We start from the raw sequence: 23,044 nt of genomic DNA, 5'->3' as shown, positions 1-23,044 counted from the left end.
AGCCACAGTCAGGCTTCCAAGAACAAGAACATTCAGCCGCCAGCTCTGTACACCCTGGTCCCTCTGTCCTCCTCCAGGACCCGCTACCCTGAGGGGCGCTCAGCACCAGCGACAGCCAGAGACTCACGTTATCCCGGATGTTGATGTCGGAACCCTTGGACAGCAGTAGCTTCACGAGCTCCACATGCTTATACTCAGTGGCCCAAATCATGGGCGTCCAGCCGCCGTCATCCTAATTAAAAAAAAAAACAACACAACACAACACACACACACAAGAAAAAAAACAACAACAAAATCCATTACAGCTCTACAGACAAGTAACATGAAGCACAATCTCACCCAGGATCTGAAAGACAACTCCACAAGACAGGAGCCAGTCCAAGTCCCCATTTTGTGCATGAGGAAACCTAGGCTCGGGGTGTAGCCCCAGGGGTCTCAGTGAGTACAGGGCGGAGCCAGAACCTCTGCTCTGAGGGGGACGGATGGATCTGCCAGGAGACCTCGCCCCAGGGCAGCCTGGTGGGCAGTCACCGCCAGGACAACACTCAGCACACCTGAGTGCACCTGCTTGGACCACGTAAGGACCAAGAAATGCTGACCAGACCGTCCCTCCCAGACCAGCAGTCCGGCTGGTGGGTAGCCAGACCCCAAGCATGAAGCAGGGGCAGCTGCTAACAACTGCAGACAGACAGATATCCCAGCCCAGAGACTGATGGAGGCTGTGCCCAGTTCCCACTTCTTCCTAAAGGATAGGAAGCAGAAAGCCTGCCCGGCCGACCCCACATTAGGATCCGTCATGGTTCTGATGAGTTGGCTTTCTACCATCCACAAACCTAGGCCTCTCTCCTTACTCAGTGGTGGTGGGTAGTTTTATTTAAAACAGAAAAAGGCAACTCTTCAGGAAATGAGTATCACGTTAACCAACTCATGGTCTGGTGGCAGAAAGCTCAACCCTCCGTAACACCTCCCCAATAGCTTCCTGTACCCGCCCCTCAGCTGCCACATCTCTCTGGGAGACGATGTAGTCAGGCCATCCCTGTAGGCTGGCTGTGCGCACCACCTGGGCCCTGGGGGCACAGCAGGGACAAGCACGCCTCAGGGAGCGGAGCGGAGCCGAGCCCAGCCCAGCCCAGGGGAAGAAACATACAAAACCGAACCAAGTGGGAGACGGAAAATGAAACACAGGAGGGGTCCAGCCCATGGACCCCGTGAGAGCAAAAGGTGGGCCAGGCGGCACAAGGCAGGGAGCTGTATTTCTGGGCCACCGGGGAGGGTCTCTGTCAGGGTGGCTTGTAGAGTGCCGGGTTGGAGGCAATGGCTGGACGAAAAGACGGGGCAGAGCCTGTGAGCCAAGACAGGCTTTCCAGGGCCCAGAGTCACATGGGAGGGGAGGGGTCTGGGTCTCAGCGAGTGGGAGGGAAGCGTGCTCACTTGCTCTCCCGAGTCACTTACTAGATGCACATGGGACCTCCTCGTGCCAGGGCCTACATGCCACACAAAGACCCTACCCTGGAACCCTGACAGCCACTGGGAGGGAAGATGGGGTACCACAGGAGGGAGGGCACCTGGCACACAGGTCAGGGACCCCACTCAGGTGGTGACATGTGCCCCGAGGCCAGGAGGCTGGGGCAGCCCAGGCAGGCGCCGTGGGAGAAGTCTCCGGCCAGGCAGCAGGGTAGAGGCCGTCACAGGTGTGGGCTTTTAGAGGGGCCAGTGTTCAGCCAGGGTGGGTGAGGCCAGGCCTTCCAAGGCCTTGCAAGAGGGGCTGCGGAGAATGGGCTGGGGCCAGGACTGCTACAAAGGAGAACAGGGTCACTGACCAGCCAGCCAGGTGAGTGTCCGTAAGTGCAGGGTGTGGCTTTACCTGACAGTTGACGTCCATCTGTCCATTTGAAAGCAGATACTGAACTACATCATAGTGACCCTTCTTGGCAGCGAGGTGCAGACAGGTGGAGCCCTCTGCATCCTGCAACACAATTTCCAGAGAAATCACATGACCTACAGCACGACCCTGAGCACATGACCACGTGAACGTTCACTCCCCACATGAGGGAGGTTCCTTCGAGAAGGAGAAGGAACCCAGGCAGAGAAAGGCAGGGTTATTTTCAGAGGTCCTACAACTGGGGTCCAAGCCCCGTCCGCCGGGCTCCAGACTCCAAGCTCCTGACACCAACGGGGCCTCAGGTGGCAAGGAGTCTTCAAGTTTTAAGACACACCTGCACGTACATCATGTCAACCGCCTATCCCTTCCTTTCTCCCACGGTCCAGACAGGCCGAGGCAGGCCCCGGGCTCCTCAACAGGGCCAGGGGCTGTGCCCTGTCCCTCCGTTCCAACGTGGCGCCCAGGACTATGCCAGGCGCCTGCAGCACTCCTCACATGACAAGAGGGTCACCCATACCCATCGGGACCTCTACAAGACAATGGTGGCCATTGGACATTTTTAGACGAGTGCTAATAATTCCGTAATCGTTATCCATACGCCACAGAATTAAAAACAATAAATGGCAGAGAAGAGCAGGGGCCCAGAGTGGGGGCATGCTTGCCCTGCAGTCCGACGCACGTCAGGGCGGCTGCCTGCCTGAGTTTGCCTCCTGGGGCTGCAGGCGCATCTCCCCGTTAGCTTTCAGCTCTACTTCCTCAAGCAAGCTAAATCTATCCCACTGACTGAAGGACCTCAAAACAAAACAAAAGCCACCCTCCACTGTGGAAGTCAGATCCAGAAAGCTCCAGGAGAGACTTGGGGGTCCTGGGAGGGCTAGGGGACCATGTGTGCCCCAGTTCACAGGGCCAGGCTCAGGGCCAACCTGAGAGCCTGCATCCTGCACAGATGGACTCTTCCTGGGCATGCGCCTCAGGGACCTGTGCGGACACATTTCCACCATTTTCTCCTTACAGGGTCTCTCTTTGCCTTCCCCCCTGCTCCTGTCTGTACTGACCATGTTTCCTCAGTCCCTTTCTCCCTCCTTCTGACCTTCTAAGCAGTAATCCGAGACTTTCACACACACACCGTTAAAACAGATTTCTTACCAAGCCTGAAGTTAGTAACCCGCTTTTCTCAAGAAAACCCACACACTCAAACCCCATATTACTGGTGTTTAAATTTTTAATTGTATGATAAATACAAAAATGTATGATTGTTGGTGTAAAGGCTGGCCTTATTTTCAAGTTTCTCAGTTGAATGACTTTGCACTGAGTATCGCAAAACCTGCCCGTTCACACACCCCAGAGCTGAACAGGGGCATCTCCTCTTGGGGGTGGGGGCCCAGCGGCAGCGACGCGGGCCATGCTATGGCTCCTCTGAGCAGTCCAACCTTTGAGCACCGCCAAATCCAACGGCTACACAGTGGTGTCTCAGGGTGGTTTTCAAAAGGCTGAGCACCTTCCCTGCGTTTGCTGGTTCCTCAGACTTCCCCTTCCGGGGACTGCCCGTTCATTCTTTGCCCATTTTTCTTTTGAGCTCTTTTGTTTGTAGGACTTCCTTATTTTTTGGATATTAATCCTTTGCCAGTATATTGCAATATCTTCTGGCAGCGTGTAGCCTGCCTTTTGTGAACTTTGTGACATTTTGTTGACCAGAATTTCTTAATTCCAATGAACTCGACTTTACCAATCACTTTTGCACTTTTCTGTGTTTTCCTGAAGAAATCTCTCCCTATGCTGGAATCACAAAGATAGTCTTCCCTCTTCTAAAAGTTTACTATTGCACGACACGTGTTCTCCATCCTTTCTGCTTCCATCTGTTTGTCCATTCAACGTGAGCCCCTGCGGAAGCACACAACTGTCTGTGGTGTGCTCAGTCCTCACAGGTGCTGCCCCTATGGACAGGGGGTGGGGGGTGGGGGCTGGGGCTCCTCGTTCCCTCGGCTTCTATCCTCTTTTCCTGCCTGTGGTTCTACAAATACTGCTTACTGCTCCACTTCACTTCCTCCACTAGACTTAAACTGTCCTTAAAGCTGTATTTCTTTTAAATTATTTTCTTTGTACTTCCTCTGGGGGCAATGACATTCCCCTAATCAGTCTACTTGGACTGATGTTTACCGCCTCCCACAACAGAAATAAGACAGCCTGACAACAGTAGGATTTCATTCGTGGCTCCTGCCCCATGCTGTTGGGGACACATGTTTAGAAGTTTTACTTCTAAATTGGTATGAACTCCACCCTGTAAAAATATTTCGGCTTTAAACAGCCTTTTGTCTTTTAGGAAATTTAAAGAAAACAATGGTCTTTCCCAGGTGCTATTCCTGGGCAGACTCTCAGGCAGAGTTTCCATCCCTGTTCGGGCAAATGTATCAATAAACTCTACCACCTTTTGTTCACTTGAAAGTGTTTTATTCCACAATTATTTTTTTTTGGGGGGGGGGGACACTTTTACCAGATGCAGCCTTCTGGGTTGACAATTTTTTTGAGTTTTCTTTCCCCATCGTTTCAGATGAGAAGTTGGTGATTTTTTTGTAATGCTGTTTGCCTACATGTCATGTGTCATTCTTTGGCTGCTTCTAAGATTTTCTTTGTTTTCAGTTTTCAACAGTGTGTGTTCTTTGTATTTATCTAGTTTGGGGTTGGCTTAGTTTCTTGGATCTACAGATTGCTATCTTACCAAATCTGGGAAGCTTAGGACTACTTTTTTTTCCAATATTTATTTTCTATCAGATTCTTTCTCCCCTGTTTCTGGGAACTCCAATTACACATCAGTTGGAAACTGTCCTAAAAGCTGTTTTTCAGACTGAGTAATTTCAATGAGCAGTCTTCAGTTGCAGTGGCCATTTTCTTCTACTGCACCCTATCTACAGCTAAGCTCATCCATGAGCCGTCCGTCCGCTTCGACGTCTGCTCCCCTCAAGCCACTGGAAGTGCTCCGGTCCTTTGTCTGCAGGTTCCAGGTGCTTCCGTGAAGCCCTGCACACTAACCTCTTGCGTCTGCAGTGGTGCTCAGCTTGGGCATGGGCTCCTGCAGCGAGACTGGGTATCCGTGCCTTGGCAGAGAATGGGGTAAATGCGTGGGACTCATCCACCCGTCATAATGGAGAAGATTAGTAATAGTTATCTATGGACATTTATAAAACAATTAAAGGTTTCCAGATTATAATAAACACCAAAAATAAAGCAAAACACTAAAGCTTGAAAAAATATTCATACCACATATAAATAACTATATACCAAAAAGCGTTCACTTTAAGACAAGCTAAATAGTAAAAAAGCAAATAAATAAATAACCATTTTTGCCTATCAAACTGTTAATATTTTTTAAAAGGTTGGTTTTTTTTAAAGATTTTATTTATTTGACACGGGGGGGCGGGGGGCGGTACAAGCAGGCAGAGTGGGAGAGGGAGAAGCAGACTCCCCGCTGAGCAGAGAGCCCAACATGGGACTCAATCCCAGGACCCCGGGATCATGACCTGAGCCGAAGGCAGATGCTTCACCGACTGAGCCACCCAGGCGCTCCCGTTAGTATTTCTTTAAAAACTTATCATAGTCGCCACTGGTAAGAGCAGATGGAAGTGAGTGCTCAGACACTCTTGGTGTACTTCAGGAAGAGATATAAAAACCCTCAATATTTCAATCTAACAATTCCACACCCAGAAATATGTCCTAAAGAAATCAAATGTGCATAAACTTAGCTAAAAAAATGTTAACTGGAGCAGTGTGTATAATGATAACTGAAAACAGGGGTGCCAGAGTGGCTCAGTCAGTTAAGCGTCCAACTCTCAGTTTCGGCTCAGGTCACATCTCAGGGTCGTGGGATCAAGCCCCATGTTGGGTTCTGCATTCAGCAGGAAGTCTGCTTGAAAGATTCTCTCCCTCTGCCCCTCCCCCTGCCCACATGCTCACACTCTCCCTCTGAAAATAAATAAATAAATCTTTAAAAAATTGAAAACAAAAATATTAAGCAATAAGCAAATTTGACTAAAAGTGATACCACTGCATCATGAAATACAATGCAGCCACCTCAAATAATGTTATAAAACAATGTTTAATAGAAAAACAGTGATAATTTGATGAAAAAAAGGAAGTTGATAAATGACTATCAACAGTGTAAGTTTTTGGGAAGATGTGTATTAATGTGAAAAACTACAAGATAATTTTCATATTTTTACTGTAATTTATATATACATACGTATATAACGTAAGATTTGCCATTGTGGCCATTTTCAAGGGTACAATTTGGTGGCAGTGATCCCATTCACACTGCCATGGGGCCCTCACCACCGACCCTAACCAGAAGCACAGTGCCCACTAAGCAGGGATGCCCACCGCGCCCCAGCCCCCAAAACCTTTATTTAACCCACTTGCAGCCTCTCAATCTGACGACTCGGAGTCCTCACAAGAGTGGACCCTACAGGACGCGTCCTTCTGGGACAGGCTTGTCTCACTCAGCACCTCCCTGTGCTGGGTCTTCCTTCTCGTTTAAGGCTGAGTGATGCCCCGTAATGCGCACAGGCCATTTTTTGCTAATCTGTCCTTCTGTGGGTGGACACTTGGGCTGTTTCCACCTTCCTGCTTTGTGGACAAGGCTGCTGAGAACATGGGAGTGTAAATACCCATTCATGCCCCTACCTTCAGTTTCTTTGGGTAAATACCCAGGATTAGAATTGCTGGATCACATGGTAGTTCTAGGTTTAACTTTTTGAGGAACCACCGAACTGTTTTCCACAGAAGCTGCATCATTTCACATTCCCACCAGCAATGCATGAGGGTTCCAATTTCTCTACATCCTTGTTAGCACTTACTTTCCATTTTGAGGTAACTGTTGCCCCAAGGGTAGGTGACATCTCACTGGGGTTTTGATTTGCATTTCCCTGATGACTGGTGATACTGAGCATCTTTTCATGTGCTAATTGGCCATTTATAGATCTTCTCTGGAGAAATGTCTATTCAAAGTCTTTGCCCACTTTTGAATTGGGTTGGATTTGTGTTACTGAGTGGTAGGAGTTCTTTATATATTCTGGATAGGAAACCCCCATCAGGATTTATGACTATTTCTGCCATTCCGTGGGTTGTCTCTTCACACTCTTAGTGTCCTCTGACACATTAAAGTTTTTATTTTTGATTAAGTTTACCTATTTTATTATCTGTGCTATTGGTGTTATATCCAAGACATCATTGTCAGACCCAATGAATGTCATGAAGATCTTACTCTACCTTTTCTTCTAATAGATTTATGTTTTTATCTGTTACGTTTAGGTCTTTGATCCATTTTGAGTAAATATCTAAATACGGTGTGAAGTAAGGGCCCAACTGCATTCTTTGACATGTGGAGATCCCATTTTCCCGGCACCATTTGTTAAAAAGACTGCCCTTTCCTCCCACTGAATGATCTTGGCACCCTGCCGAGAACCATTTTAGACCGGTGAGGGTCCGTTTCTGGGCCCTTCTGTCCCAGGCCCTTCTCTCTTCATGTCGGCACCGCGCTGTGTTGATTGCTGTAGCTTTGTAGTAGGTCTGGAAGTCAGGAGGCGTGAGGCCTCCAGCTCTGTCCTTCTGCAAGACTCTTTTGCTGTTCAGGGTGCCTGAGATCCGTATGAATGTCAGGATTGGTTTTTCTGTGTCTGTAAAAAATGGCATTGGGATTTTGACAGGGATCGCACTGACTCTGTGGTTCGCCCTGGGTGTCCAGGCGCTTCAACAATGTTCAGTCTTCCAACCCATGCACACGGGACGCGTTTCCACATACTTAGGTCTTCTTTCACCTCTTCCAGCAATGTTTTGTGGTTTTCGGGGTACAAGTCTTTTGTCTCCTTGGTTACGTTCATTCCTTACACTTTGCTCTTCTTGACTTCATAAATGGAGTTCTTAATTTCCTTTCTGGATATTCATCTCAAGTGTACAGAGACACAACTGATGCTTCTGTATTTTGTATCTCACAACTTTTCTGCATGTATTTGTCAGTTCTAGATTTTTGTGTGTGGATTCTTTAGGATTTTCCACATATAAAATCATACCATTTATGAACAGAGCTCATCTTACTTCTTTCCCAATCTGGATGCTTTTTTTGGGGGGGTGGCTAATTGCTCCAAGTGGAAGTCAGAAGAGGGAAAGCATCCAAAATGAAGGAAGCTAGAGACCTCTGCATGGCAAACTCCTCATTCGCGGCTTTGTCTATTGTGAGGCGCAGGAGATCCAGTGTTCACTAGTATTTTCTCAAATAAGCTGGTAACCAAGCAAGGTGACCTAATAACTACTGCCAGACAAATAAGTGGATGTTTGATGGCTACCAATTCCTAAAGACGTTCCAACAAGGAACTGGCCCCTGCTCATCTTTCTGAAACATTTCTACACACAACAGGAATGCGTACCTTAGGATCCACGAGGGCCCCGGCCTTGATGAGGTACTTCACGGCATCTAAATGGTTATTTTCTGCTGCTTCCATCAGTGGGGTTCTCTGGTCTTCTGAGCAGGTGTCAATATTCGCGCCCGCCTAGTGGAACCGGACAGTTCAGGTGCGTAGAGAGCTCCCACTGCAGCCCCCACCTGGCATTCAGACACTTCAGACACTTGCGAGCTGAAAGATCTCGCAAGCTGTGCTAACAGCATTTCTAATGATGTAACTGAGTCTTCAGAACTGAAATCAAGGACACGATTGCTCTACTAGCATCAAACCTTCAGCTCAAGAAGAGCATTTTCTTGACAGAGAATGTTCACAGCACATTAGTGACAGTACCTTCAGAAATGAGAAGTGATAACCTTCTAAAGCAGGAAAAGGAGGGGGCACCTGGGTGGCTCAGCCAGTTAAGCGTCTGCCTTCCGCTCAGAGTCCCGCATCGGGCTCCTTGCTCAGGGGCGAGTCTGCTGCTCCCTCCGCCTCTCCCCCCATTTGTGTGTGCACGCTCTCTCAAAAATAAATAAAATCTTTTAAAAATAAAATAAAATAAAGCAGGCAAAGAGGGACGTGGAGGGGGCTGCTCAGCAAGGCTGGGCCAGAAGGCGGGCAGTGACCTGGCCTTCAGTGACCACAGGGACATCCTGACTCAGTGACCTCTTTCTCTGGCTGTCTTAATGCTTCCCAAAATAAACAGAATAAAAGCTGATTCCCAATATTATGCATTTTGAAGCAATTTCTAATTCTTCCAATAGACTATGTACTTGGAAAACTAATGGTCTAGCAAGTATGCTTAGATAAACTTCAGTCTGTTTGAAACTTAAGAAGAAGGTCCAACTTTGAAACGTGCTGTGTGCTAAAAGCAAACTGGATGTCTCACAATTAAAACCCTTTCCCCGTGGGGGTAAAACCGCCCAATTTCTTAAACTGATGTACCACAAGCTAGTATTTAGTTTATAAAATAAGTATTTATCAGGAAAAGGCTGAGAATAGTATTGTTTTTACTGTTTGTAGTTAAAAACAAAAGGAACAAAATGAGTTAAAAGATTTTTAAATAGATCCAGAGTGGTACACAGGGAAACCAGGGGACTGAGGTGGTTTGGGGAACCCTGAACGTCTTCTGGCAAATTTCAGAGGGCAGGATGGGGCTGGGGACCACAGGCAGAGCTGAAGACCAGGCACTAACAGAAGGTCAGGGGTCAGAGGACCAGGCCCCTGACCTTCACTTAGACCAGGGTCAGACCAGGCCCTGAGGACCCACGACTGATTCCCAGTGTGCCCATCCGAAATCAGGGGCAACAAGTGACAGAGGCCCTCATAGGGACACACAGACAAACCAGAACTGACACCACAAAAGTTGGCCCAGAAGAAAGTGATCGTCACCAGGAAAAGGTAGGGAAGACTGAGAGACAAAGCCAAAGAATCCCTGAGAATCCTGAGCCAGGGGAGAAGACAGAGGAGAGCAAGTCAAACCAGGAGGTCCCCACGTGACTGATGGGATTCCCACCAGAGAGAATGGTGAGAACAGGAAAGTGGGTCTTAAGGGAAAAGTCCCAGTTCGTCCAGCAGGATGGACTTAGCACAGACTCCAGGACAGACACACCACAGCCCAAGTGCTGGACACCAGGCAGGCCCCAACCCCCACACGTTCCCCAAAACCTCCCTGTGTGACCATGCAGAGTGTGCAAGACCCATGTGGGTGTGCAAGGTGGGTGCATGCACCGCGTGAGGTGTCTGCAGTCCACGGCAGGTCCTCGAGCTCAGAGGTCAGTGCAACAGGTGTGGCTCTGTCCCTCTCCTCTGGGCTCTGTGACTAACAGAACATACACCTTTCTCTGTTAGGAAACACCTCACAGGCTCCCGACAGACGGCAACACTCACACAAGGAGGACAAGGCAACGGGGCACCCTAGAGTTGGGGAGCAGAGGGAGGTGACCTGCATCTGGACCCAGGGCAGCTGTCATGAATGACCAGTGGCAGGGATGCTCACACCGCGGATGTCCCCGGGGCTGGCCAAAGGCCGGCATGAACTGCTGGAGCTGGATGTGCTGCATCTGCATCTGAGACCAGCAGAGCACCCTGCCCACACAGCCCCTGAGCATGGGGAACGCCGCTCAGTGCCTAAGGAGTACATACTTCCTTCCGTTTAATTTTGTCATTTAAATCCAAACGGCCACGTGTGGCAGCGGGCCAGGGCCCGAACGAAACAAGAGCTATTTCCAGTGAGGCCTCAGGATGAAAGTTAAACAGGATGGAAAGATCTCAAAACTGCTCTTCACAGGCGCTTCTGGCTGCGAGGGAACGTTCCTCAAACCCCGAGAGCACAGGAACCCAGAAGAGTGCGGGCTAGCAACCCCAGGTCAGCAGCTTCAGTGCCGCTTTGGGGCTGGGGAGAGGGTGCAGAGCCAGAGCCTGCCTAGTGGACGGTGTGGGGTGAGAGACAACCCACCAAAGCTGAACCTCCTAGAAACAACGCCCTTGGATTCAGGGAAAACTAGAAAAACCTACCGCACCTCTTTCCTGGGGAATCTCAGGAAAGCAGCTCAGGTTCTAAAAGAAGAAAAATACTCATAATCACAGGCTCCCAAGCTCAGGGAGTGAGCAGCCTGGGCCATCGACATCAGGTCAGCACAGAGGGTCACAGAGAACACTAGAAAGGGCTGATTTCCCCAGTAAGTCACATTTTATTTTGCAACAGTTTAAGACACAGAGAAGCTGCAGAACGGCAAGAGCTCCTGAGCTCTCGGCTTTCCCAGGACGGTGCCTCACACGAGGGCAGGAGGGGCAGGACCAGACCAGAGCACAGGCACACTGCCCCCCACCCCCGTGCTCACAGGCATGAGTAGGGTTTCTGCTCTTGGACTGAAAAGAAGACACACTAGAATTCCTACCGCGTGACTCGATGAGCATAGAGAGGGGAGGCAGACACAGGTAAGCCACATGGTGATCAAACCAGAGAGATGCAGAGACCGAGGCTGTGAGAGCCTGGAGAGCCATCCCCTCCAGCGGGGGTGGGCAGGGCTGTGTCCTGACCTGGGCTGAGGTGGGTGCCCTTCACGATTATTTATTAACAGGACGTTCACATGTTAAGAACTTTTCTGTATGCATCTTAGACACACACACACTTTAACGGTAAAAAAAAAAAAAAAAAAAAAAAAAAAAGACCAAAGAGAAAAACAAGCCCTTTCAAAGCTAACTTCCCAAAAGAAAGCACAGAAGCTGGAAGACAGTGGAATCATTCCTTAAACAAAGTGAAAGAAAACAACCAGCAACGTCTCCCAAGAAGCCCCCACACTGGCAGCTGAGATGAGGAGGAGCCTGGGCAGCCCCTCACCCAACACAGCCCACAGGACCATCAGGGCGACCCTGCCCCACCTCCTGCCTCGCCCCTGTCCTGCAACAGTCCCACACAGCACTGGGCCTCCAGTCCACCCTCACAAAAGCACAAACCACGTCCATGCCCTCCTCGCAACGGGGACAAGACAACGGTCCCCCTGGAGTGCTGACCCCCAGCCCTCACCCCTCAGAGCACTAGCACCCGTGGTCACTGCTTCGATGACCATGCCCGCTGCCCTTGACCTCTCTCCAATGAGCTCATTCTCCGTCAGATCAGCCACCCACCACAGTCACCGCCAAGAACCATCCCCTACAGGAGGACCACTCTGAGCAGCCCTCTCGGCTGCCCCTGAGTCCTGCCAGGCTTCTCCTTGAACTCGCACCTGAGGCCTCCATGGGCCTCCCCACCGAAATGGCTCAAGCTCACCAATCCAGTGCAAGGCCTTCTCCCCCCAACTTGGCGTCTGCAGCTCCCTCATCTTGCCTGTCTAAAGACGGAGGACATAACACCTGCACACCAGATCACAGAGTGACCTCTGGAGGCAAGAAAGAAGAGTCTACAGCCTCCACGTGAGTAAAGAGAAAGGAAATGAGATGATTGAAGCAAATATCAACCCAAAAGAAAGCAACAAAGGAGATTAAAAAAAAACATGTCTGTTTGAAAGAACTAAGAATCAAAACAACAAAATAAAACATCAGAAATATATTTAAATGACAGAAATTACAGTAAACATTATCTAGACTAAAAGTTCCTATTAAAATACCACGGTTATCAGACTGAGCTTTTAAAAAATCTAGCAACATGCTACTTAACAAGACACATCCAAATCAGAGGCTCTTTGGCACGAGGGGGAGCTAGAAATCTTCACTAACAGGTGTGTCTACTGTAAAAGAGACGCACGCACACGTCGACGCGACTGCGAACTGCTCCGCCCACACTGCTGCTTCCATCAGCACCGGTCAGAACAACAAGAAAGCAGGTGAGTGGGGACACACCAGCAGAAGCTGTGGCGTCAAGACAGAAGACACACGCGCGAGGCTGAGGGAGGGGAGCAGCCCCGGCACTCTGGCCGCCGGCACTCTGGCTCCCACAGAGGCGCAAGGAGGAGACAGCCCACATGCGCCCCTCTCCAGCCAGCAGTGTCTGCGGGCACCTGAAAGGGACAAGGCCGGGACCCCCCCACCAGCATTTTAGTACTTCAGATGTGAACAAACAGGAATCATCAGGCATCTGAGGAAAACCTTTAAAAAAGAAAGACCAAAACGAACAGAGCAGCATAAAACTTCAAAATTACTGTAATACCTTCAAAGGAACAAGGGAAGAGCAGAGGTACAAAAAAGGAACTCTCAGGGAGCAAGCAAGGACTCTGGACCTCGAGATGTGACTGCACAGATTAAAATTCCCCAGAGGAGCTGGACGGTGAGGTCAAGAACACTGCCCAGCAAGTGGAACGGGAAATGAAGAGCAGGTGCACGGCAGGAAGCGAAGACCAGAGATGAGTCCATAAGGCCTAACATGAACGGGGGCTCCAGAGGGCAGATGGGAAGGTGGCATCCAGAAACCCCAGAACAAGGGACAGGAATGTCTACACTGAAAGGACACACCAGATGCCCCAAAGGAGTCAAAAGACCACTGCACCGCAGTGGGATTTCAGACCAGTGGACCGAAGGAAATTTCCTGAAGCGTCGGAGATGAAGGATCAGACTGAAAATGTGGTCTCCAGCAGACAGGGGACCCAACACAGGGCCAGGGTCAGGGAAGGGGTGGCCCAGAGAAAGAGGACATGGGAGCAAGCAACAGGGCTTCCAGGTGACACAGAGACAGGAGGCGGTCTGTTCGGAGGGCTAGGGATGAATCAGCAGGAGGCCAAGAGACAACGGGAGCACCTGACAATTACGGCTCTCGTATGCGCCACGGCCCACAAGGGCTCCCACTGATCTCAGCAACAAGGGGACATGATCAAATGGGGAGGACTGGGGTGGGGTGGGGGGGTGGTATGTGAGCCAAGCCTTTCCACGCTCCAAAGTGAGTAATGAATACTGAAACCCGAATGCAGAACGGGAACAAAGACGACAAGTCCAGAAAGAGCCGGAGAAGCGGCTGCTGGACTGACATCAGGGCCAGGACTCGGGGGACAGAAACGCTGGTTTTCTCTTGGAGCCAGGAAGTGCTGCACTTTCTAGCTCTCTAAACTATGAATCCCGTTTTATTTCACTCAATAAAGACAGGAGGGAGTGGGTGGAGGGCTCTGTGGGAAGCCGTGCGTCCGACCTGAATCAGCATGTGGCAGATGTCCACGTGGCCGGCCTCCGCGGCGGCGTGCAGCGGGGAGCGCTTGCTCTGGTGTTCCATCTTGAAGTTGGGGTCGATCCCGTCAACTGTCAACAAAAAGGTTTCACCGATTATCTCGGAAGCAGCCTCTGGTTCCCACCACTTTAGGGTGGTCACAAAGGCTGATAAAAGCACATGTGGACGACCACCGAGAACCAGCATCACACAACACCATCCCGAGTCTAGGTAACAGTGAAGCCAGGCTCCAAACACGCTGGAAGACTCAAAAGAAGTACGCTAGCTTCACACAAAATTCACCATGTGGGTCTATTGCCAGGAACCACCTAACAACATGAATCCCTTCACTCACTGCCCTTGTCTAACTCAAGGGCTCCCAGAGTTTCTCTGGGGTTCCTTCTGTATTTTCAAGCACTCCTGCTCTCAGCCTTCCCTCCAGGCCGGGGGCACCTGCTAAGCTCAAGGACAACAGGCCCACTGGGCAGCCTCACACACACGTGACCTGCTGCACATGATCCCAGCAGGCCTGACGCGGACAATCGGCTGACAGACTGGCCACAGAGCAGCCAGGCAACCTCAGCACCCCACCAAGCCTAGGGGGAAGACGACTAAAACCGCCATTTTGGTCAACATTACATAACTGACATTTTTGGAATAAATCGTTGAGTTTCTTCTTTGACTGTCAAGTGAAGGATTTTTAATCACTCTTTTGAACCCAGAGAAACAAAGCCTCAAGCTGCGAGCTCAGCATCGAATTACCGCCCGTTCCTTGGCCGGAGCAGAGCTGGGAAGGGCCCGAAAGCACCGGCAGGCGCGTCAGCCCTGAGACGCACGCACAGACGTCAGTGCACAGCGTCTTGATCTGCCCACAGCTGGCTTCCACCAGCACAGGCCTGGCACCTGCCCTCCTGCCAGCCGCGCCCAGTCGGCCCCAGCTCACTCATCTTCCTTTTTCCGAAGCTACATCTTCTCTTAATTTAATCATACACCTAATTCCTCTTTTAAAATGACAGATTCACAGAAAATATTTCTATTATCACAAATAACAGAATATGAACATCACGCACAGGATGAACACCACTGGGCCGAGGTCAGAGAAATGAGAGACAGATAGAGAAAAAAATGAGACCCAGCTCCTAAGAAAAGGTAACAAACTACTACCGGCCCCTGGGGCCCCAGGGACAGGCAGCAAGCCCCAGCGGACGTGACGGCTGCTTACCCAGCATGAGCAGCACCTTCTGCAGCTCTCCTTGCCTGGCGGAGAAGTACAGCTGCTTCGGATGGAAGCGAAGCTTCTTGGGTCTGCGGGGAAAGCACGGACAGCTGTGACCACCGGGTGGCCCCACCGGGCTCCCAGCCCACGGGCCACGGCCGCAGATGCACAGAAGCACGCTGCAGGATGGGAAGGCCTGCGAAGTCTACCTGCTGATGCCTCAGGGTCAGGGGCGCCAAACTCACCAGGCTCAGGCACCCCACAGGAAAAAAACAACAAAAACGAGCAACTACCTTCTTCATCCACCGCAGGAGAATGGTTCCTGAGGCTTCTGTGTACTGTGACAACAGAGCGAACCATCTTTGCAGCATGGGGTCCGGGGAGGCCCTGAGGTGGCAGGGGCAGTGTGGTCACCCCTGGCCCAGCCCGCCCCCTTCAGCAGTATGCGGTCTGGGCCTGGTGAGCGGGGCAGGGGGACCCTCAGTCACCCTAACATCAGGGCCACAGATGAGGCTGGAGACTGACAGAGGGAAACTATGGGGGACTGGGCAGCGTGTCCTAACACCTGAGCCTCCCCTAATCGAGAGCACCATGACATACACCCCTTCCGGCAGAGAGGCGTGCTATCCCAAGGGAGGGCATGTGGCCTGGCCTGAGGCCCTGGTGAACTAGGCCAGTGGGCTTCCCTGGGAGAGGATACCTGCCTGGCTCACAGGTCACAGACTCGGGGCCCTAATGCAGGGCTGCACTATCTGAGAGTTGGCAGGTGAGCCTAAACAGCCACTTGATCCAACCCTTCATTTCACAGATGAGGAATGAGCCAAGTGGCATTTGCTCTTATGTCCTGAAGTCAACACCAGGGGGTCAACAATATCCAAGGGAAATGTCTGTAAAAGCCTCACAAGGACTGTCCTCACTTATGACTTCAAAGAAGTCATCTTCTGCTCTTAGTGTAATGGACAACTTGCAATAATTTCCCGAAACAGTGTAAAAATACGTGAATTGTCCTGATGAAACCATTTATCAAAAAGCTGAAGAACGTTACAGTGACCTTCTTGGGAATGCACCGTGACTCTGTTGGGGAGCCCAGTGACCCTCAGGGGGTGCCGCACGGGGTGCAGACTCTTAGGAAGTGCGACCATGGCGGCATTGGAAGCACTGGGGGGTTTCCAGACGCACGGGCGCAAACGGCCCAGTGGCTGACACGGAGGGAAGAGAAATCTGCAGGAAGGAATGTCCAGATGGGCAGATGTCAGTGGGCCAGGCCCTGAGCCACGTCTGAAAACGCAGACTGGTTCTTACTTTTCCGAGTCCAGAGCGATCAGAGCACTTTCCAAGGTCTCCTTCCCTGGTCCCTGGGAAAGGCCGGGGGCCGGCTTCACCAGCCCGGCAGGCCCCGTGAGGTCGAAGCCCTCGGCTGCCTGGGGGGCTGTGCCCTGCGGCTTGCCGTCCTCCAAGAGCGGTGGTCCAGCAGTGCTTCAGGGGTAGGAAACAAATGATATGCTGAATTGTAGACACGTGAAAAACTCCACTTCTTGTGGAGACCAACGAAAACACAGAACATGATTCACTTGGACCCTTCCAGCTGAGCGTGAAAACAGCTCCAGACTCGCTCTCTGTTCAGTCCTTGGATCAAAGTCCAGTTCAGGGCAAATTCCCAGGAAGAAAGTGACATTCAAAGCAAAAGGGCAACTTTTCCAGGGTTTCCAGGACCACGTTCACGTTTGCTTTTGTGAATGAACTTCCCAGTTGGAGCTATCAAACCCACTGCTCTTGCCAGTGGGAGGAAATCCTCCCGGAAACCTGATTCAAGGCATGTTACATTCATTTATAGATTAGCAGGGTTAATACAGAACAAGAAGGATTCGGCCTCCTCCCAATATTCAGTTTGATACGTCTACAATTCAAGGCTCTTTTCAACAGCCTTCGATGAAGTATTACTTTTCTATCAGTATGATATTTATTACGTTATATATTCCCAACATGAACCCTTCCCTTAACAAAATTCTTTTTTCGTTTAGCCAGGGCCTTCAAAACATGACTGACTGCACAAGCTGGAGTTTTCGTATTATACTCGCATGCAACAGAGGCACGGCTGTGTGGGGGCACAGACGTGCACAGACGTGCAGACACTCTTGCAGGCGCAGGGGACACGTGCACACACACATGCAGGGGTCAGCGCTCAGAGACACACGGCTCTCCGGGGGAGCTGACCGCGGCTGCACTGGGCGCATACCTGCCCGTGGTCGTGTCAGCCCTGCCCTCCACCAAGGAGCTCTTGTCCTGCCCGGGGGCCAGCGTCACGGTGGAGGTCGTGTCCGCTTTTGCGATGGTCACCTCTTTGGCCTTGGAGATCTCCTCCCCACAGTGGGGACAGTAGCTGGCATTATTGACTCGAGAGGCACAGTCTTTGTGAAAGCGGTGAGAGATGCTGCTCTCAGGCTGACACTCCATAAAATTACCCTGAAAACGGGAAGACTAGAAATCACTGTTTAAAATTACGGCTAACATGCATGAAAGTAAACGAAGTGCTACTGAACCTGCCTGTGAGGGTGGTGTGGGGGCCGGGGGCCCAGAGGCCAGTCGGGGCTCCCAGTCCCTGGCCAGGTAAGCAGGAGACCCATGTCCTATGTCTGTGGTGTGTCCACACGTGCCCCTGCTTTGTTTTTTGTTTTTGTTTTTTGAAGATTTATTTATTTGAGAGAGAGACAGCAAGCAAGAGCAGGAGGGTCAGAGGGAGAGGGAGAGACTCTCAAGCAGAATCCACACCGAGTGCGGAGCCTGATTGGGGTTCAATCCCACAACCCTGAGATCGTGACCTGAGCTGAAGCCACGAGCCACCCAGACGACCCCCACCCTGCTCCACCGCTGCTCTAGAGAGAGTGAGCCAAGTGGGGAGAAGCCACATGACTGCCCCCCACACCCCAGGAGGCCAAGGCCTCACTCTCCGGCTGTTCTCACCCGAGAAGAGACTGCACAGAAAACCAGGTCCCAAGAAGGACCCCCAGAGGACAATCCAGGAAAGAGACTCGGAACAGAAAGGGGGGACAGCGTTCCGCAGGGGTGACCCAGCATCGCCAGGGGGCACTTCAGGCAAACCCAATGGCCTCAGAAAAGGACTCGCCGGCAGCACCAAGGACGTAAACCCCCAGCACGACGAGAAGCAGTGAGAGTAGCGCGCCCTTGCTGCGAGCTAAGGGTCACTGGACCCAGAGAAGCAGTCTCCCTCTTCTCCAGGAGAAGCAACAAGGATGTGGAAGACAACGAAGGGCACACAGGTGAAATCCCAAGAGCAGCCACTGCAGAGAGGCTCCTGACCCACGTGGTTGCTCAGCCGTGGGCCAAGCGAACTGCAGGGATCCCCGCGTTCTGACGGGCACCCTAGGCGTGGGTATGTGTGGAATGAAGTAACTGACAGAGAAGACCCTAAAACCAAGAGACGACAGCAAAGCGAAGAGGAGGCAGGCAGGCCCTGCCCAGGAGCAAGGCCGCCGTGTGTCAGACACAGCGAGGAGGAGGAGGAGGGCTGAGGCGCCTGCCCCTGCGTCCCAGCTGTCCCCGGGAGGCCACAGGCTCACACGAAGCAAGAGGAGAGCGTACTGTGGGCGGGGGCCTCCAGGCGGGCCCCAGGCCAGGGCGCTGCTGGGAGGTGTCTGCTACAGGATCAGCCAGGGGAGGGAGGGAGGGAGGGAGGGAGCACAGGCACGAGCCGGCTGAGCCGGGGCCCCGCACGGCGCACTGAGCACTTACCGCTGTGCAGAAGTAGCCACACCCGGGACAGCACTGGTGCTTCACCATCCGGCCCCGGTGGTCTTCACAGAGCACCAAGAGCGGGGCTTTGCTGGACGGGCGCATTAGCTCATGCTTGACCACGTTGTTGGTGCACCTGCCCAGCTGTAATCACACAAGACCAGGGTCAGCAGCAGAGCCGTCAGGGGCTGGGGGAGGGGAGGATGCGAGTCCGAGCGGACTCTGGGGGCTCCGTCCTCTGCGAGTCCGCCGGAACGGAACAGTGAGCCCGACAGGTGGCCGCGTGCAGTGTCAGAGGGTCCGCCACGGGTGGTTAACTGGGCGAATCGAGGAAACAGCCAGGGCAAGCCGGGGCGTAGGGCAGGCACGGAGGACAAGTGGACATACACCAGGCCAGACAGGAAGGACGTCGTGGGCCAGCAGTGGGACGTCCTGCGAATCCACGGAGCCCCGCAAGTGGGCAGGGCAGCCAGAGCGAAACACCAGACAAAGGGCTAAGGTTAGTTGCAGACAGTGGGCGAGTGTGACTCAGGTGCACCCACAGCGGCCTCGGGCCTCTGAGCAGGTGCCCCATGACCTGCCCTGCAACTGCTCAGCCGACGGTGGCCCCCCCCCCAAGTGACGCAGACTCAGCGAACAGCAAGGTGCAGACCCACCTTCCCTGACCAACGTGTGCTCCAGTGGGAGAAGCAAAGACAAAGCACAGAGACTAAAGCTACCAAGCGGAAATCAGAAGCCGTCTGAGGAGCACAAGCTAGGGCAGGAGAGTGTGTAGGAAACTGTCACCAGTGCCCCTAAAGAAACAGACTTCGTGGCCATTCCCACACTGGAACGGGAGGCTACAAGGAAGACATGCCTGCTCAAGGAAAAATGAGCTCTCAAGAATTAGAATTAAGGTGGAAGAAAGGGAAATCCCCACAGAAGTGCTGGAAGAAAGATGGGGAATTTTCTGAAAGTGAAGCAAACAGACAAAAATTTGGAAAATGGAGAAGAAAACTGGAGGCTCCATCTAGGGGACCTAAAATAAAGGTAAAACGGAGAGAAGGCAAGGGTACACCAACTGGAAGGATGCGCCCGTCCCTGCCTGTGTGCGGGGCGGCGGCGGCCGGGCACCGGCGTGCTCCCGGCCAGGCAGCGGGACGCCAAGGAGGAAGCAGCCCAGCCGTGCGGCGAGCACCACGCAACAACAGGACAAAGAGCAATCCCAACATAAGAAGGAAACGTGTCCAACACGGAGCTCTGACTGACAGGAAGCACTTCCAGAGTACAAAGTCTCCGATATTTAACCCCCAGCAACCTTCCGCGAGAAGCCACTGACGGTTAATGTACAACCAAGACGAGAAAGTTGTGACCCAGACAGACTTGATGCGCTGAAAATGCCTACAGAAATGTGCAATCCCATCAGTCTAGGACTGAATTTGTAATAGGTACACAGAAAATAGAAAATGAGAAAATCATTAACTCAGGAAAATAAAAAGCTGTTTAGCAGAAGAAATGTAATCCAAGCATGCCACTGGCTCAGCTGTGAGCATTTCCATAGTGTGTTATGAAAACCACAAATACAGTTTTAACCAAAAATGAAGACAGAATGCAAACTGCAGGTGAGGTAATGAGAAAGGAGAGCACCTCCGCCACAGTCAGAAACCAACAGGCAGGATCTCTTACGCAGACAGTCAAGAAATGACAGCAGAAAAGTGGGTTATGTAAAACTATGGGAAAAAAATTTAAAATACAAGGAAAATTTCAAAGAGGTCAAAGTGGCCGTCCCAGGGGAGGGAGACCGGGAGAACCAGCGTCAAGAGCCAGCATGGACAAACAGCAGGAATTCTGAGACTGACACGCAGTCAAGCTGACATCTAACAACATCGTGGACATTTACAGTTGTCACAAGCAGGAAAGGAGATGCTGCTAAACATCCGACTACAAACAGGATGATCCTGCACAGAGAGTCATTTGGTCCAAAGCGGCAGAGGTGCTGCAGCTGAGGGGTTCTGCTCAGGAGTCTGAGCACACGGCCAAGAGCCAGAGCAGGCCACACAAGGAGACTGGGAGGTGGCCCGATGCCGCACAAGCACACCAGGAATGTTAGAAAGTCAAATAAAAACGGTAGAAATAAAAAATATGGGAACAAATAAATGCATATGACTGGCTCGTGAACATACTCCACAAGGAAGAAATTACTGAACTGAAAAAGGTCAACGTGATTAACCCAAACCTAAAATAGAAACAGAAAAAAGAGCAGAACACCCACCGGCTGAGACAGTATCACATAAGCTGACGTACATGTGACCAGAGTGCCAGAGAGGGGAGGACAGCCAGGCCAAGAAGTTAAGGGCTGCCAGGCGAGGAGGCTCGGGGACAAGCAGGCGACAGATCAAAGTCCAAGAGGCTCAGAGAGACTGAAGGAGGATGAGCATCGAAAGAGAAAGACAGCCAAACCATGGCACCCAGGCCCAGAGACAGGAGAAAACCCTGGAGCAGCCGAAGAAAAACTCAACATCACAGCAGAGGCACAAAGACAGGGAGGGCGGCCGGCATCCTCGTGAGAAACCACGGAAGTTGACACAGCAGCAGCCTGTGCAGGTGCTGAGAGTTCTACGCCCATGAAAATACCTCCCCAGACGAAGGCAGAACAGAGACGTTTCCAGGCCCACGGAAGCGAGAGCACTCACTGTCGGCACCGAGCTGCGCGTGGGGGCGGCTAGGACAGCCGCATCCGGGGCTCCGACTCAACAGAGTGGGGCGGTCCTGGGGTAGGGTCTAAATGAAAGTCCACCAAAGACTACTTTGATGCTTAAGCAATCTGAAAGACAACTATTTAAAGCAAAAATAACAGCAATAGCCTGTGGTACATATGAAATTAAAACGCATGACAAAAGCTGGGAGGGAGGATTTGGGACCACATACCGTAAGACCCTTACACCACGTCAAGTGCAGGTACCCCAGAACAAAGTACAGACGTGTGCCGTAAACCCCGGGGCAGTCCCCGCAGACACCAGAAGACGTACATAATAAAGCCACAGTGGAATAAACTGGAATCATAAACAAATTCAATCCAAAAGGCAAAAAAGAGAGAAAAATGAGTAACGGATGACATGAACCCTAACACCATGAAGACGCTAGATCGTAGCCCAACTGCAGCAACAACGCATGAGGTGGGGATGATCTGCACAAGATTCAAGAACGGAGACTAAAGAAATGCACTTTAAAGACAGAGACAGGTGAAAAGTAAAAGGGTGCAGACAGTAATCCAAGGAAAGCGAGGTGCTTATGTGAGTGCTGGGCACACGAGGTCTCGGCACAGATGTCTCTTGGGGTTGCAGAGGGACAGCGCATCAGACGCAGGTGAACGGAGCAGAGCCTCCACACCGATGGGTCCGGAAGGAGAAACCCATACGGCTGAAGAATCTAACACTCCTCCCTCAGCAACAGAACTGACGGACAGACTCAGAAAAGCATCGGACGACCTGAATAGCAGGTTCCTGACAGCAGTGGGGGTCACGTACACATTTGCCAACACTCAGAACCACACACAAAAAGGTGCCTTTCACTGTGTGAAGTGTAGCTCAATAAGCTGCCTGACAAAGAAAATGAAAAGACAAAGGAGCTTGTTTTGGGAAGGGCTGCTTGCTAGCAACTAAACATGAGATAGGGAGACCACAAAACAGTTCTGGGGAAAACAACCGTGGCCTAAAAGCTTCCTGGAATCCCACATAAAACAGCAACTAGACAGCAAAGCCACAGCCCAAAGACATCGTTCACAACAAAATCAAGCTACCACGGCTCCAAGACTCGAGTGTCTGGAGGCAAACCCCATTCAGCCACAAGACACACACACCACTGGTACCGGAGCAGGAGGAGAAGGAAGACAGAGGTACTGTCCCGTGGACCCCAGGACAGGGACAGTGAAACACGAGATCCTCACTGGGAAACCCCGCAGGGAGGCCTGGGGCCAATGTGGTCCACCCTCCAGGAAATCTCAAAGCCTGGGGCTAACGTCCTCCTAAAGGCCTGCAGAGGGAGTGAGAAGAGCCTGGTCACCTCTGCATTAGGCTGCAGACGTACAAGGAGGACAGGGGAACAGCTGAATAGCACCATGACTGCGGGATCCATCAACTCCAGATGATGTGGCCACA

The 23,044-nt window shown here is 51.6% G+C and overlaps 1 protein-coding gene across 19 annotated transcripts in view; it reads right to left on the bottom strand.

Moving 5' to 3' along the window:
• The window catches only part of EHMT1 (euchromatic histone lysine methyltransferase 1), a 140,852-nt gene that overhangs the window by 18,906 nt on the left and 98,902 nt on the right, over window positions 1-23,044 (bottom strand). For 14 of the 19 annotated variants that reach the window (XM_064579028.1, XM_064579041.1, XM_064579042.1 and 11 more), the window contains 8 exons: window positions 18,909-19,052; window positions 17,395-17,636; window positions 16,461-16,634; window positions 15,165-15,247; window positions 13,928-14,034; window positions 8,296-8,418; window positions 1,865-1,966; window positions 128-232 (listed from right to left, as the gene is read on the bottom strand). In XM_064579028.1, coding sequence (XP_064435098.1) covers window positions 128-232; window positions 1,865-1,966; window positions 8,296-8,418; window positions 13,928-14,034; window positions 15,165-15,247; window positions 16,461-16,634; window positions 17,395-17,636; window positions 18,909-19,052 — 1,080 coding nt within the window. Of the gene's footprint in view, window positions 1-127; window positions 233-1,864; window positions 1,967-4,351; window positions 5,046-8,295; window positions 8,419-13,927; window positions 14,035-15,164; window positions 15,248-16,460; window positions 16,635-17,394; window positions 17,637-18,908; window positions 19,053-23,044 lie in introns of those variants that run through there. The other 5 variants (XM_045883621.3, XM_045883626.3, XM_045883623.3 and 2 more) reach the window with 3 other exon arrangements.

The sequence above is a fragment of the Mirounga angustirostris genome, unplaced genomic scaffold (genome assembly GCF_029215605.1).
Source record: "Mirounga angustirostris isolate CCGP_5_RB_7025 unplaced genomic scaffold, mMirAng1.0.hap1 SCAF_15, whole genome shotgun sequence".
In the NCBI taxonomy this organism is placed as follows: Eukaryota; Metazoa; Chordata; class Mammalia; order Carnivora; family Phocidae; genus Mirounga; species Mirounga angustirostris.
The sequence above is the reverse complement of the archived record's forward strand: the minus strand, read 5'-3'. Positions and strand labels throughout refer to the sequence as shown.